Raw genomic sequence first — 14,943 nt, forward strand, 5'->3', positions numbered from 1 at the left:
TGGTTTTGATGTCTTCGGTCTAGCCTCAGCCTTTATCCCTCACCCCAAAAATGGCAAAGGACGAAGGCAACACATTACATTTTTTAACGAAATGCATCTGCCTTTGGGTAGGACCGAGGGTCAGGAAGCGACTTCTACCCAGACATTGTCTATATCTATGGCTATATGCTGATTACTTAACCCGAGCTGCAGCCATTCTGTGTATGAATTTACTGCCTGCCTCTTGTACTCTTGCACCAAACAAGCCAGCTAAGTAATTAACAAATTAAAATATGTGAAAGGGGGTTGGGTTGAGGGAGACTTTTGGGGAAACTGCAGCTTGGACTTAGGGAGAGACTATATACAATACAATTTTGGGTTAATCAGAGAGTGGAGAATAAATTATAAAGGGAGGTAATAAAAAGTAAGTGTATTACTCTAAAGATATATTTATAAAGAAAATAAGAAACAGCTCAAGATATATCTTATCTAACTTGTACCAAATAAAATCCAATTGATACTTGTTACCTTTAAAAGACTTCCCCAATAGCTCTACCTTCCTGAAAATTTCCTCTTGGCCTTCGTATTCAACTTATAGCCCTGCCTGTTGGCCAAAAGCTGTCACATCAAATGAGCATCATAAATAATTTCATTTTCATTTCGGTTTCAATCCAACCCCCAAAAACCCCATCCTGTTGCTCCAAAAGATTTTGGGTTTTAAAAGTGACATTCTCCCCCCGAAAACCCTTAAACCTGTAATTTACGAGAGGCAACTGTTACACGCACAAAATTATACCCAGACATATTTATACATAATATATACACACTCACGTATATACAATACTATATATACATAGGTACAATCGCAAACAAAAGGAAATTGCATTCAACAATAGTTACAATTGCCGGAGCCATAAATCATACGCCCAGTTGTACACGATAGCATTTGCCGGGGCGTTAATTGTAAATAAATAACATATTAAAATTTCCACTCAATAGGTTTAAGCCGTAATTAAAAGTAATAATGCGAAGGCAAGTGTTTGTCCTTTTCGCCAATGAAAACCTACCCCCCCTCATGTCTTAACCCGCATTGTTTCCGTTTTCCTCGGGTTGCCAACAGCAGACGGTGCAAAAGTTTTTGGCTTCTTCTCCCCCCTCCTGGAAAAAGGTCAATTAAACTGCATTAAGTTTAATAACTTTCGGTGCCCGAAACAGTTACGAAATGTCTGCCAGCCAGCCGGCAAAAGCAAAAGCTCCCCTCCCAGAACATTCGATTGGGGAGAGCTGGGATCTGGGATCTGGGCTCTTGGCGAAGGACAATACCTGGTTTAGCCTTGGCGAATGGATTATGTAGAGAACAGACATGCGAGCACGAGCTGAACAGATTGTGCGGCAGGCCACATGCAGCGTCAACAACAAACAACACCTGTTTATGGTTTTTCGTTAGCAAAAATTTTACAACTGCCAGGACGAAGCCTGTGATAGAGCACATTCGCAACGCATTGCCTCGTTGGTTTGTTGTTGTTGTTGTTGTTGTGTGTGTGTGCACCAAACAGCGGCGGGGCCAAAAGTTTTCGTAGCCAACTAATTTTTCCTGTCAAATGCACAGACGACAACAAGGAACCCAAAATAAAATATATATATATAAAAAAAGGGAACCTGAGCGACTGGCTATACTTGCTGGGATTGGGGACTCTATAAACTTGATATAAGTATATTATTTGTACTTAAAATAACTGATAATAAATTCATTAAATATTAATAAGATAGTTTGGTTGAGATTTTCCCACTAAAGCTCCTTCAAAATATCACAATTATTTATATTAAACTGTACCAAAGATTCTATAAAAATCCTTAGAACCTCTAATAGAGTATATGCCATCCAAAGGGAAAAGGGAACATTATAAAGCAGCGGAAGAGCAGCCAGAATGGTCGGATGGATGATGGGGAGAGATGGCGAGAAGCGGTTGGTTGGTTGGTTGGTTGTATAGATGGTAGGCGACGCGACGTCTTGGCGGTGTGGCAGCTTCAGATTCGGTGGCTGAAGGTGAAATTAAATGTAAGCAGGATGGGGTATAAGGTATAAGGGATAAAAGGATGCGTGCCACAGCCATGGCAGCAGCACTATGGCGATATAAGGATGCGTGCCCGGGACCGACATCTTTACGCTTGATTATGCGTTTGCATGCACATAAAGGCAGAAGTCAAACACGGGACAAACCTCGACCTTTTTTATTATTATTTTGTATTTATTTTATCCTTATACAAGGATATTTACCTGGCTGACTTTGACAGCAGGTGTCGCCGTCGTCGTTGAAACATTTGATGGCATTTCAAGCTGCAGATCGCCGAGAATAAAAAACTGCGTGCGTGCCATAAAAGTTACGGTTATCCTTCGGTATCCTGTGGCAAGGGGGGGATATTTACAAGGATGGTGGGGTCAGATTGCCATTAAAAACCACATTGTGTGTGTATGTTTGTACTTGTGTGCGTTGGTTATTTTTGTTACATTTATGCACAACCAGTTTTCGCTTTTAATTGCTTAGCTGACCTTGCCAGCGAGTGGGTTAATGGGTTAGCCTCTGTGCGCCGGGGCTATCGCATTTAATTTATCGAATGGCCGATGTAGATAATGCATAATTGCAATTTCAATTTGCAAGTTTTAATATTCCAGCCAAAGATGCGGGGCGCTTTAACGTTTTAATTGAATGTTTGCACTTCTTTGCTAATTAGTTGCTTTCGTATAAATGTAAAGTGCGCTTTTAATGGTGGAATTAAACGTGAATGGGGAAATCGCTTACGGGAAAGGTGAGCAATTTCAGTTGGATTTTTTAAAAGAGTTTTTCACAGATTGCAAGGTTGGATCACAGGCAAGGCTGTGGCATAGGGAGGAAAGTTATCCGGTCTTGGGCATTTTATATGAACTGATTTTAAATAATATTAATAATATTATTAATATATTAATTTTATTTTCTTACCCTTAGTATTTTTCAATGATTTTGGGCTGTTTTTGTTGACATTTAAGTGCTGATTGGAATATTTTACAGATTATTTTGTGATAATTGGCAATTTTTGTGGTTATTTGGTTATTTTGGTTATTTTTGAGTCCTTTTGTGGTAATTTTGTAATAATTTAATATTTTTTAAAGTTTATTTTGGTGGTCATAATCATTTTGTTGAAGTTATTTTGTAGTCATTGGAATTTTTGAGGTCATTGTGATTTGTTGTGATATTTTTCGTTTGTTTTTTGGTCATGGGGAATTTGTATTACTTTTTTATTATTAGAAAGTTGTTTGACACTATAACTTATTATAGATGCGTTATTTTAATGTTATATAGACTTAATTAAAAGTCATATGCATTATTTCATGATCTTGTAAACTCTCTTAAAACTCTCTTTAAACTCATCTGGACTTCAGATATATGGAACCAATATGAAGATACCTAAACTCAATTAAATCTTAAAAATTTGAGATTATATTTTATACACTAAAAACCACAATTTTTGTCTTACGAAGACCAACCTGCAGCCAAAATATTTTGACCTATAAATCTAAAGAAAAAACAACAAACCAAAAATAAGTCAAAAGTTTGCACTATGTTTGACTAGTCCAATAGTTAATTAACTAAAATAAACTATTTTTATTCTCACTTTGTCCAACATTTCCGTCTCGACTTTCATTTTTTGGCAGCTTGACCCCCCGAAGCATTTAAGGTGAGCCGTATCAACAGGCTCTCCATGAGTGCAATCTCTTGCCAACGGTTGCCAGGCTCTTATTTTGCTATTATTCCTTTGTTTTCGCCTCGTCTTTCTTTAATTATAAAGCTACACGAAGCCGGGTTCCATATACATATACATATATAAATATATATAGGTTTTTATGGCACTACAGACCAAAAACAAAAAACAAAAAACCAAAAACAAAACAGACAGACAGGAATGAAGCGAAGGAAAAACTCATATTCCCCATTGGCATCAAATTGTCTGCACGACAAGGTAACAGAGTATTAAAAATTTCAGCACCAGCAGCACCACCGACGAGTTTTCTGACCAACACAGGACCTCTCTCTCTCTCTTTCTCCCTACAATTTTCCCTGGCCGCCGCCTTGCCAGAATTTCCCTAGCAACGCAAGCCGCTTAACGCAGCCAACTGCCAAATGTAAATATACTCCAACCCCAAACCGACAAAAAAATATAAAACTTTCTTAATAATACAACGAGCGACGAAAAAAAAAAAAACACAAGCCAGCGAGCAGCACACAAATGCCCCGAAGGAGAAGAGAACTCGGTCCAAGGCGACGCAGACCCGCGAGGAAAATGCGCATTGTTTTCAGCTTTTCAGCGCCCAAACAACAACCGAAAGCGGAAAGCCTGCCGGGGGTGGGTGTGTTGGGGGTGGTAGAACAGGGCAGGGCAGGGCAGGGCAGGGTAGGATTTTTGGGGTTTTCCAGGACAGGCATTGGGAACTTAAAAACTTTGGCCATATCCCGCAGCTATGAACAACAGCAATCAATTTTCACATGCCGGCGAACAAATGTGCCGCACCAGGATGTCCCACAGCCAAAAGGAGCGGGGTGTGCAAGGGGGGAGGGTGCCAAAGGGGGGTGCCAAAAGGGGGGACTGCAGAAGGGGACTGCCAAAGGGAGGTTTACCCAAAGAAGTAGTTTAAAATTATAATGCCGCATCGCGTGAAAGAGCCGTCATCAGATGCTGGACCATCATCAGGCCGGAATCAACATCACACAGGACACACAAGGACCCTCTGGCAGAGATGGGGCCACGGAAATCACGGCCACGCAAATTAAAACCAAATACTAATTAACGCTTTCTTATGCAAATTACTATGAACCCCCTTTCTTCAAGAGAAGTTAAAATAAGTTTCTTTGGAAAATAACTGAGCCTTAAGCTAATTTTTAGAAATTGTCAAAATGACAAGCTTAAGAAAACATATATTTCAAAATTATTTGGCAGGCCTAAAATATGAAAACAATATTTAAAAATTAATTTATTAACTCTTTTTTATGCAAACGTTGATCTCTTGACTTCAACAGCAGTTAAAACATGTTCAAAGTTTCTTAAATCCTAATGTCATTCCTTTGGAAAGCAACAGAGTTTTATAGTAATATTTCGATATTTTTAGAGACCTTTTTACCTTACCAAGTATAAAATTAATTAATTAAACCCTTTTCAAATTTAATTTAATTAAATCACATCTCAGTTTTGGCCAAAGTCACGCTCTCATCTCCATGTCAAAGAACACCAACTCCCTGCACTTGTCCCTTGGCAGTAGTTTAGCCATGACGATGATGCCCGGCTAGCTGCCATATTTGCCAAGCGCTTCACATCGCAAATCGCAATCGAGATAGATAGATGGATGGATGGATGGAATAGGACTATATATATGTACCCCTACAAGCGCCGAACGTTGATTAATTTCTCGTTTTTACGCCATTTTCTATTTGTCTTGTGCGGTAATTACGACAAGTCCTTGGAGGAGGATACCCGAGATACTCTCGGCCAACTTCCTGCCGCGTGTCCAAGACAAACACGAAAATTCCACCAGTTCCCGTCACCATTCCGCTCCGCCGGACAGACTGCTTCCGGTAATTGAATCAAATGAAGCAGCATTAGTATTAGCTTCTTATGGTCGGTATCGTTCGGCGGATGCTTCCTCACTCTGGCATAACTCTGTTTATTTTTGTAAATTAATTTTTAATTTAATGTACGTGTGGTGGGCGATGCGACGCGCTAGTTTCACGCCACGATGACTGGAGCCACCGGAAGTGGGGGGCGTGGCCAAGGACAAGAGGCGGAACAGTAGCCATACCACCAGCCCACCCAAGGCAAACAGTGGGAAAAGCAAAAGAAAACAAAAGTGGAAGACCAAGAGAAGATTTAAGGTTTTTATGGGGAAATTTGAATGCTCTTATAATTTAATAAATAATTGTTTGTAATTTAAATATTTTAAAATTATAAATAAATTTAAATTGTAAAGAAAATGTAAGAAATTCCCTTGATTTCAGCTAATAAAATAGAAGAATTCACTTTACTTTCTCTAAATTATTTGAATCATCAACTTCTTATATAAATTTAAATAAAATTCCCCACTTCTTGGCCATATCTAATCGCTTTACCAACTTCAGATACCCTTAAAACCAAACAAGAGCAACAAAGCACCCAAAAAAAAAGTCTGCCAGGACCCGTAGATGAAGTAAATAGTCCTGGGTCTACACCCCAGCTCCACACTCAAATATAAAGTAGGAAAAGCAGTTTTCAGCTGGTCAGCAGGCTGTCGGAAAATAAAAGTAAAACAAAGTGGAGGAGCAGGAGCCTCTCCTGAAATACAGTATAAAGCGAAAAGACGACGAAATACTTTTTCAAGATAAACGGAAACAAGCCAAGATGGAATTAATTTTCCGCTTTGAACAAACAAGCGGATGTAAATAAAAAAAAAAGAAGCAACACAACAAAAAATGAACCAGGAATCAGCAGGCAGCAGCAGCAGCAACCTAGAGAAACCAGCGAAGACATCGCCGTCAAAGTCAAAGGCAGGAGGGAGGTCCCGAAGGAAGTGCTGGAAGCTTAGGCCAAAAGAGGGGAGTTTCCAGGGTAGAGGGGAGGGTTAGAGGGGAAGCTGGGCAGGAGCTGCGATGTCTGCCAAGTTTAGCAAGTTTAGTCTGGACACGGGCTGGCCCAGCGTTATGTGCTGTTAATGACTGTACAAGAAGTTTAATTGTACGAATGCCTACACGCAGAGAAATAATGTGGGTTGTACTTGGATATTTTGATTTTATTTTTGGAAATATTTAAATATATTTTATAATCAAATTATTTGTTAATTTTCAAGCTTCTATATTTTTAAGTTTTTCTTATTATTTTTTGTATTGTGTTTTTTAAGACATTTTTAAAGCAATTTATTCAGTTTTAAGATAATTTATCTATTATAAAAATTGTTTTAAATTATAAAAAAAAATAAATAAAATATTCATTTTAGTACCGAATTTAATTTAAAAATGTTTATTTTTTTCAAACACTTTTGTTTTACGTTTTATAGCATAGATTTGAGCGTATTTTAAAGAGATTCCTAAACCGTAAAGATATTTATAGCCTCCCCGATTGTCTATAGCTGAACTTTGAATTTTTTATAAATATAAACTAAGTCTATTTTAAGATTTCTTCTTTTAACAGAAAACCTTCAAGTCAAAAATAATAACCAAAACTATCAAAATAAGCTATATACATTTATTTAAATTTATTTAAAATCCTCAAAAATATCTCAAAGAAAATCCTCTATTTTCTCCTGGTGTTCAAGGAAAACTATGGATGAAAAAGGGGCCGGGGGTGTTGCGTGTGTGGAATGGAATCGAGGTGGCTCCCTGATGGGCGTGTGGTAATGCTACACACACGCGTATTGACAAATTGCAATTTAAATAGACAGCAATAAGTTAAACAGACGCACACATTCAACGCATTAACATTGGGCGGGTAAAAGGGGGCGGTAGCCAAAAACACGCCATGTCTAATTAGTTTAGCTCGTCGCTGGGGGAGGTCAGGGGGCAACGGCAACGGCAACGGCAACGGCACCGAGATGCTAGAGATGAGCAATAATTAGGCAAAAAGTTAATGCGATGGGGGAATTACATACAATGCATTTAGGCTGAGCCAGGATGTTGGGCACAAAAACAGGAGACATAAATTAGGGAGACCAATGTCCAGGCTAAGTGATAAATTGTGATTAGTTTTGGGTACATAAATACAAATTTTCGCCCTGTAGCACTGCGTAATTATTATAATTTATTAATTTCAAATCTGGATTGTTAGTAGGAATGCCTTTAATAATTATGAGAATTTTTGGGGGATATGAAATCAATTTAAATTGTTTTAAAAATAAAGCTAAATGTATAACCCTGAACAATAAATGAATTTTAGCATAAAATTTACCTTTGCATACTTTTAGACACATTTAAAATTGATTTAAAATCTAGAAGAATTTATTTGTATTATTTATCTTTGTTATTATTTTTTACAATATTCTTTTAAAATTTATAAAAATTAAACAAATAATTTTTTATTAAAATAATTCTCCTAAGCTCATAAAACCCATACAAATTATAAATCTTATCTCATCTCTATAAAAGAAAAGCCCCCTCATCCCGAACTAAATACATTAAGACGTTTTTACGGCTTGGCCTAACCACCACTTCCCCTGCCACCCACCGCCTTCATTTCCATTTGTGCCGCCTTGCCAGTATTTGGCACAATAGTTACCATCTCGGCGAACCGGGATGGGTTCTGAATCCAAATCCTAGATGGTTTTCCTTCTTGTTTGTGTGTGGCAAATATTGATGGAAACATTTACGCACACACGCACACAATTAAACACATTTACACACGCTGATAAACAGCACACACACACACACTGAAAATAGAGATGAATAGAGGGTAAGTAGTAATTGATGAGTTTCCTTTTATGGGAACATCAATCATACGCACTGTTCGCCAGCGATTTGCAGCCAGGTTAAATAAATAACTCCATGGCCACCAACTATATTCACGTCCGTCTTTATTTGCCAAATCATATAGAAAATTCTATCTAAGACTATATACACGATGGATATATTACGTATATATATATTCAAAATCTCATGTTTCAGTATTCTTGATGGCAGCAGAAGAAGGCACATTGTTGTGAGGCGTTGTGGCAACCGGCAGACTCTGTCTCTTGATCCAGCAGAGAATATTCACCCAAATTAGACCGCAAACACCCATATAGATAACCCGAAATCTGGGCGCCACCAAAGTAAAGTTCAAGGCCTGTGCCGGCAGCCAGAAAATACAGGAGCGCACAAAAGTAGGCACAAACTTCTCGCGCAATTCCAGGAAAGTATCCTCAGAGCCCTCCATTAGGGACATGCCTGGAAAGAATTCATTTAAAATTGAGTTCTTAATTTATAAAAGTTTGTTATATTTATAAGTAAGGGTTTTTTATTTTAATTAAATTAATGCATTTCTCATTAACATTTTATTAAAAGCTTAAATGTGGAATCAAAGTGAACATTTTTATGGTTCACTGTAAAATCTTTACTAATTTTTTTATTTATTTTTTTAATGAATCAAAATTTGTTTAACTCTTTTAATAAGTTGTATCTTTAATTTTAAGTCTCACCTGCATAGAAGATAGTCAATAAATAAGGCGTTAAAACAAACTGATCTAGTACCAGTTTCTTAACAATAATCACCTTAGTAGTGCCGGGAAAAGTGCGATCTAGCCATTTGTACCTAAGAAAATGTTGAAAAATGTATTGTTATATATATTTTCTTAATATAAAACTTATTTTTTTAAATACGCAAAAGCAGGCAAGTTGATTAAGAGTTGGTGAAATATATATGTGTTAAAATGTTTAAATAAATTATAAATAGTTTTATTTTGTGTTAATGTTAAACATAAAATGCTATATAGCCTGATGTATACAAATCCTTGTGTCTTTTGTTTTAATTATATAATTTATCCTTGTAACTTGGTGTTATATTATTATATAATATCTCGTGTTTCGTGTCCTTTTGTGTTTGCTTTAATATGATTTTTTCTGTCTTCTTTCCATCATATTTTATCATTCTTCACTTACATTGCGCTTTACCCTTTTATTAGACGTGCACATAGTATGCCCCCAAAAAAATGCTCAGTGCAGTTGGCGTGCTTTTCTCGTTAGCTTTCCAATGGCGGAAAAGCTTTGTGCTCTGGTGGCTTAGTAGTTGGTGCTGCTAAAGAGAAACCGTGAAGAGAGAGTGTGGAGAAAGTGAGAGATATATGGACATGCTCTTGACTTTGCGACACGTGCTGGCGGAGCTTTTACGGGATTGTAAACAAATTGATAAAAGTCAAAAACAACAACAGAAGCGTATGGCGAAGCAATTGAGGAAATGCAAAGAATGGTTAAATGGCGAGCATGTAAGTATATATGTGTGTGTACATTTACTGGTCCACCCATGTGTGTGAGTATGTATGTAGACACAGCTGCGGTCAAGACAATAGCTCTATTAGACTTACAAAATAGGGTGATCTTAATTTGGTATATTTCTTTCTGAATTGTTTTTCCAATAAATATTATTGAATATAATTTGATTTAATAGGTCAGTAAATTCTATTTTATTATCCTACAGCTAAAATTCTTAATTTTAGAATATTTTAAGTATTTATTTGTTTTTTTTTTTAATTAACTTTTTTAAGCTTCCTGCTAAATATATTATATAAATATTATAGAAAACTTGAGGGAAGTAAATAATTATAATAAAAATGAGATAATAGAACAGAAAACTAAGTAAAGTAATAAAAATGATAAGTCTTAGCTAACAAAATTTAACATTTAATATTAAATTTGACTTTCTACAAGCTACTTTATCATTAACCAAATATATTGCAAATGAAAGAATCCAACAAGTCATAAGTTTATTAAATAATAATAAAAAACAATTATAACTTGGCTCTAAATATCACTGCTATTATTTTGACCCCAGCTGTTTACTTTTATACATATATACAGATTCATTTAACTGGTGTTGGGGACAAACCAAAAGTATAGTGTTGGGGCATAGGCCGCGGTACCCATCACTGCGTATCTTCCTATAGTTGCATAATCGATATCCTCACGCTCGGCCGGAGACTACAAGACACATAAGTCGTTTAAAATACTCTATATACCCCTTAGATATATTCTCATCTATGAGTAAATTGAATTAAACTTACAGGCAGCCAGCGTTTTGATACAAATTGCTGAGAATACTCAGCCCCAACATACAGACTTCCATAGATGGCGCTATTGGTCACAAAAGGATAACGACGGAATAATGTTCGGACTCCAGATACTAGGCGAGACATTCTCTTCCTGTATTTGGCTTAAATTCGTTCTAATTCAATTACTTTCTTTTATGTAAATAATAAAGATTTCTTTGTTTGCGGCCAGCCGCCAGCGTTGTCAAAGCTTCACTGAGGAAATTTTCCAAAACTATGGCTCAGTTGTGTTACAAAAGACAATCATTGACTAGCGGCGGCCCCCAAAAGAGAGGTATAAATGCAGAAAAAGAGAGGGAAAGCAACAAAGAGATAAGGAAGAGAAAGGCAGAAAAGTATCTAAGAGAAAGCTTGATTGTTTATGTTTTCGGAATGCAAGTAGAAAAGTCAAAGATTTATGACTTTTGTTGATTAGGAAAAGCTTAAAAATTTAGTTAATTTGTGGAAGTTATCTGTCGGGTGGCTTATCAGGCTATACAGATAAGATTTTTCTATATTTTAGGTATCAGTTGGCAACAAGAATATATAGAAAGCTATAGATAAACTAGACAAGATGCAGTGCATAAAGAAAGTTTAGTAAAAAATTAACAAATAAATGGAAAGCTTATAGATGTATGTAAATTTATACAATAACTACCTTATTTCCTTAAAAAATTTGATATTATTAAGCTAAAAATGTATTTTATCACATAAATATTACTCTTAAATATATAAACTACATTTTCGGTAAATTTATATCTTTTAATCTTAAAAACTAACGTTTTAAGAGTAGTGGAAACCAACTATAATATTCTTTCAAATGTATATATTGTAATAATATATTTTCCAAACTTTAATTTAATTTTAACCACCACTAAAGTAATATTAAAACCAAAAAAACACCATTATACCCACTCTCCTGTGAAATCAATATCGATAAACATTCATTGGAGGCAAACTCGTAAAACACAGACCGCACAGTAACTTCCTACTTTTGAGCACCTTGCCTTGCCTTGCCTACGAAATTACCTCAATCAAGTTTAAAATACAAATCCACCGGCAGTCCTACCTTAATCAAGGACACATGCAGCTCAGTCAGCATAAAAAAACAGAAACGGCGGCGGGTTGGAAAAACAACAAAACTTTTGCCCATAAAAATGCAATAAGTGTATCAGGTCCTGGAAACCCTTTTTGGCTAATGGCAATTTACGCACGACTAACAAACACCAGAGGAGGAAACCTGCCAGAGGAGCGAGCGGCAGCCAGGACTTGAAAACATATGCCAAAGGACGATGCAAGAAGCTGCTGGGGAGCAGGGAAAACGACAACTTTGATTGAGTGCCGGGCGAACTGAAGGCAAAGGTGTTAAAACTGAAACCAATTTAAAAAGTTGTGCGAAACCATATGGAAAGTGAGCCTGAGAGGTAGCAACTTTTGCCTAGATGTGAGTGTAAACTGTGAAAAAGGAACTGTTTTTGTCACTGTATGTGTAATAAGGTTACAAGTTTATTCAAAAATATTTTAAATTTAAAAAATAAATATTGTTAAAATTAAAAATCCATAATTTTTGTGGTTTTTCAATTTTTAACTCCTTTTCGGATACGTATAAAGTTGCCTTGACATACCTTTCGTTCTCTGATATTTCTCCAAGTGTAGTGCCTAGTAGGCAGACTGTCAAACAAGCCACGCACACAACGCAGCACACACCTGACTTTTTTCAGACAGAGCCAGGTGAGAGAAAGAGCTAAAGAAAAGGCCAAACGCCTAAAGACAGAGTCAGCGACAGCAACAACGACGGCGGTGGCAACGGGGACAGGACCAAGGATGAAGCTAAGCGACATCCTGAAGAACGTGAGCAAGAGACTGCACCTTGGGCAAGCCCCAAACTGTTCCATTCCCATTTTGGACGCAATCCCGCCCTCCTTCAACATCAGTAGCGGTTATCCCAGTTCCAATCCCATTACCAATCCCAGCATCTTTTTCCCGACTTCGGATTGCCCCAGCCTGCTGATCGCCTCGGAGGACGAGGACGAACAGCCAACTCCAGGAGATAATCTTTTGGCTGCAGCTGCTGCTCGGCTGAGTAAGACGGAGCTCAATCCCTACCAGCAGATCGTCGAGCACATTTTAAGGAAGGTGAACCAGTTGGAGCACACCCTGTACGAGGACCATCAACGCGAGTTCAGGCTGCGAATGGCCCTGGAACGGCAGACGGAACGAGTGCAGGAACTGTCCTTCTCGCTGGACACGGAAAAGCAGCGCAACGGACGCCTGGTGCAGTTGCTCCGTGGCGTGGATACCTCTGGAGGTGAGGGAAGCGAGCCAGAGGAGAGGGTCGACAGGTGGTCCCCTGTGAAGTCTGCTGGAGATTTGTACAATTCCATAAGTCCATTGCTCATGCAACAGCGGTGAGTCCTTGGATATGCTTTTACCTCCTGTTCCTTTACTGTCTCTTACAGCTACGATGAGCTCTCGGTTTCCCATCGCCAAAGCTGCCGTCAGCTGGCAAAGAAGGAAAAGGCTCTGAAAGTCCTCAAGTCGGAAACGGAGCAGCTGCACTCCAAATACGAACAACTCTTCGACGAGTATCGAAGTGAACAGCGTCGCTTCGAGATGCTGTGCTCCCGCTACATGGAGACTCAACTGAAAAAGAAACAGGAGATCTACAACCTGAAGAGTACCCTGGGTCAGGCCAGTGAGTGCATCTATCATGCCCAGGTGGCCATCGATGAGTGCTGCCAAAGGGGTAAAACCCACATTATAACGCCGGAAAACCTGGAGAACTTCAATCGGAATGTGAGTGTTTTCATGAACGCCTTAAGGAATTGCTGTTGCCTTCAAAAGGTTCATGAACTGCAGCAGCAGCAAGAGATCCTCGAGAAAGAGGCTTCTCTGGAAGAGAAAGAGGTCCAGTATAGCCTAAATCCATCTGAGGATAAGTCCTCCTCTAGTGGCACACGTCATAGAAGTTGCCGGAGACACCGGCATTCAAATCGTTGAAGGTTCCCTTTTCGAGTTACTCCTTTGCTTTAGGTTACTTGTGAAATGCCTTAATCCCTTGGAAATTCATTGTTTAAGTCACAGAAAAAGAAACAAATTTATAAAAATATGTTGACACAAAAATAATATAAAAAGTATACAATAAAAATGATATTTTTTAAATTAAATCATTAATAATATTAAGAAAATTAAATCTTTTCTAATATATTTAACCAGGAGAGAAATTGCTCCCTCAGAAAGCAGCTAACAACTCTTTCGTTCGCTACTAAGCGCATTTCAGGAGAAAAACTGAAAGAGAAGATGACCTTAAATAGAAAAAGAGCGAAATTGAGTGGTTTTTTATTATTTGTAAGAAAAAGGAAAACCCTTGTGGCAGTTTTAAGTAAAACTTAAAGAAGTAGCCTTGGAAACTCGACTCTATCTTGACTCTATACACCTTTTCAATCGCTCTCCGTTTCGTTGAAAGCAACATACAAGTATAGAAATATTGTTTAAAATTTAAATAAAACCCAAGCTATGAAAATAAGCCTACAACAATGTCGGTATCTAAACAAACCGGACAATCCTCGCAATCTAAGCGAGGTGGTCGATCATCCAACGAATCTAAACGAGGAGACAGAGATAGTAAAGACAGCAATCTTGATAATATAAGTGATCGTGAGTCCGACGTAAAAGGAGAAGAAGAGGCCGGCACTGAGGTGCTGCCAGCTACAGATGTCACCATCTATAATGCCTACAATATGGGCCCAGCTTTTGGAAAGAAATTCCCAGTGCCATATATCATATTTATTCTGAATCAAATGACCCAAGAGAGGCTGGCCAACAAGGTCTACAGTGCGGAGGAGGCTATGAAATGGACTCGCGATCTTGCCGACGATATTAATCTCAAGTTTAAGGGAAGCGGCTCCTTTCCGCGCTTCAAGCACGTGGTGAACGTGATGCTCTACCAGCAGACCGGTGCAGGATGCTGCTACGGAGCCCGAGCCATCTGGGACCCGCTATCTGATGATTATGGAAAGTTTACCTATGACGGCGGCAGTTTCGTGTGCATTATCAGTGTTTTTGGTTGTTATCAGTATTGACCGGCAAATGAAGGCATTTCAATAAAGCTTCAAATTGAAAAATACGTTTGAATATTTTAGAAGAAAAACGAATTTGAACTTTCCCAAAAGTAACGCCCAATTTTTGAATTTCAG

General features: G+C 37.9%; 3 protein-coding genes across 6 annotated transcripts; 2 read left to right on the forward strand and 1 right to left on the reverse strand.

The window, feature by feature from the left end:
* Window positions 1-8,544: 8,544 nt before the first annotated feature.
* LOC108083022 (mpv17-like protein) lies at window positions 8,545-10,944 on the reverse strand. Of its 4 annotated transcripts, none has more exons than XM_017178650.2 (4): window positions 10,724-10,944; window positions 10,549-10,640; window positions 9,146-9,258; window positions 8,545-8,894 (listed from the first exon to the last, which is right to left on the reverse strand). In XM_017178650.2, the coding sequence occupies exons 1-4, from the start codon at window positions 10,853-10,855 to the stop codon at window positions 8,623-8,625; spliced, it is 609 nt and encodes a 202-aa protein (XP_017034139.1). In that variant the 5' UTR covers window positions 10,856-10,944; the 3' UTR covers window positions 8,545-8,622. The 4 variants fall into 4 exon arrangements, with proteins under 4 accessions (XP_017034139.1, XP_017034142.1, XP_017034140.1 ...); XM_017178652.3 differs by having other exon boundaries at window positions 8,830-8,894; window positions 9,219-9,258; XM_017178653.3 differs by lacking the exons at window positions 10,549-10,640; window positions 10,724-10,944 and adding an exon at window positions 9,606-9,728 and having other exon boundaries at window positions 9,219-9,258.
* A 1,459-nt stretch (window positions 10,945-12,403) lies between these two features.
* LOC108083023 (uncharacterized) lies at window positions 12,404-13,914 on the forward strand. Its single transcript, XM_041775347.2, has 2 exons — window positions 12,404-13,155; window positions 13,207-13,914. The coding sequence occupies exons 1-2, from the start codon at window positions 12,572-12,574 to the stop codon at window positions 13,745-13,747; spliced, it is 1,125 nt and encodes a 374-aa protein (XP_041631281.1). The 5' UTR covers window positions 12,404-12,571; the 3' UTR covers window positions 13,748-13,914.
* A 247-nt stretch (window positions 13,915-14,161) lies between these two features.
* LOC108083028 (dynein light chain Tctex-type) lies at window positions 14,162-14,873 on the forward strand. Its single transcript, XM_017178660.3, has one exon. The coding sequence runs from the start codon at window positions 14,284-14,286 to the stop codon at window positions 14,827-14,829; it is 546 nt and encodes a 181-aa protein (XP_017034149.1). The 5' UTR covers window positions 14,162-14,283; the 3' UTR covers window positions 14,830-14,873.
* Window positions 14,874-14,943: the final 70 nt, after the last annotated feature.

The sequence above is a fragment of the Drosophila kikkawai genome, chromosome 3L, assembly GCF_030179895.1.
Source record: "Drosophila kikkawai strain 14028-0561.14 chromosome 3L, DkikHiC1v2, whole genome shotgun sequence".
Classification (NCBI taxonomy): Eukaryota; Metazoa; Arthropoda; class Insecta; order Diptera; family Drosophilidae; genus Drosophila; species Drosophila kikkawai.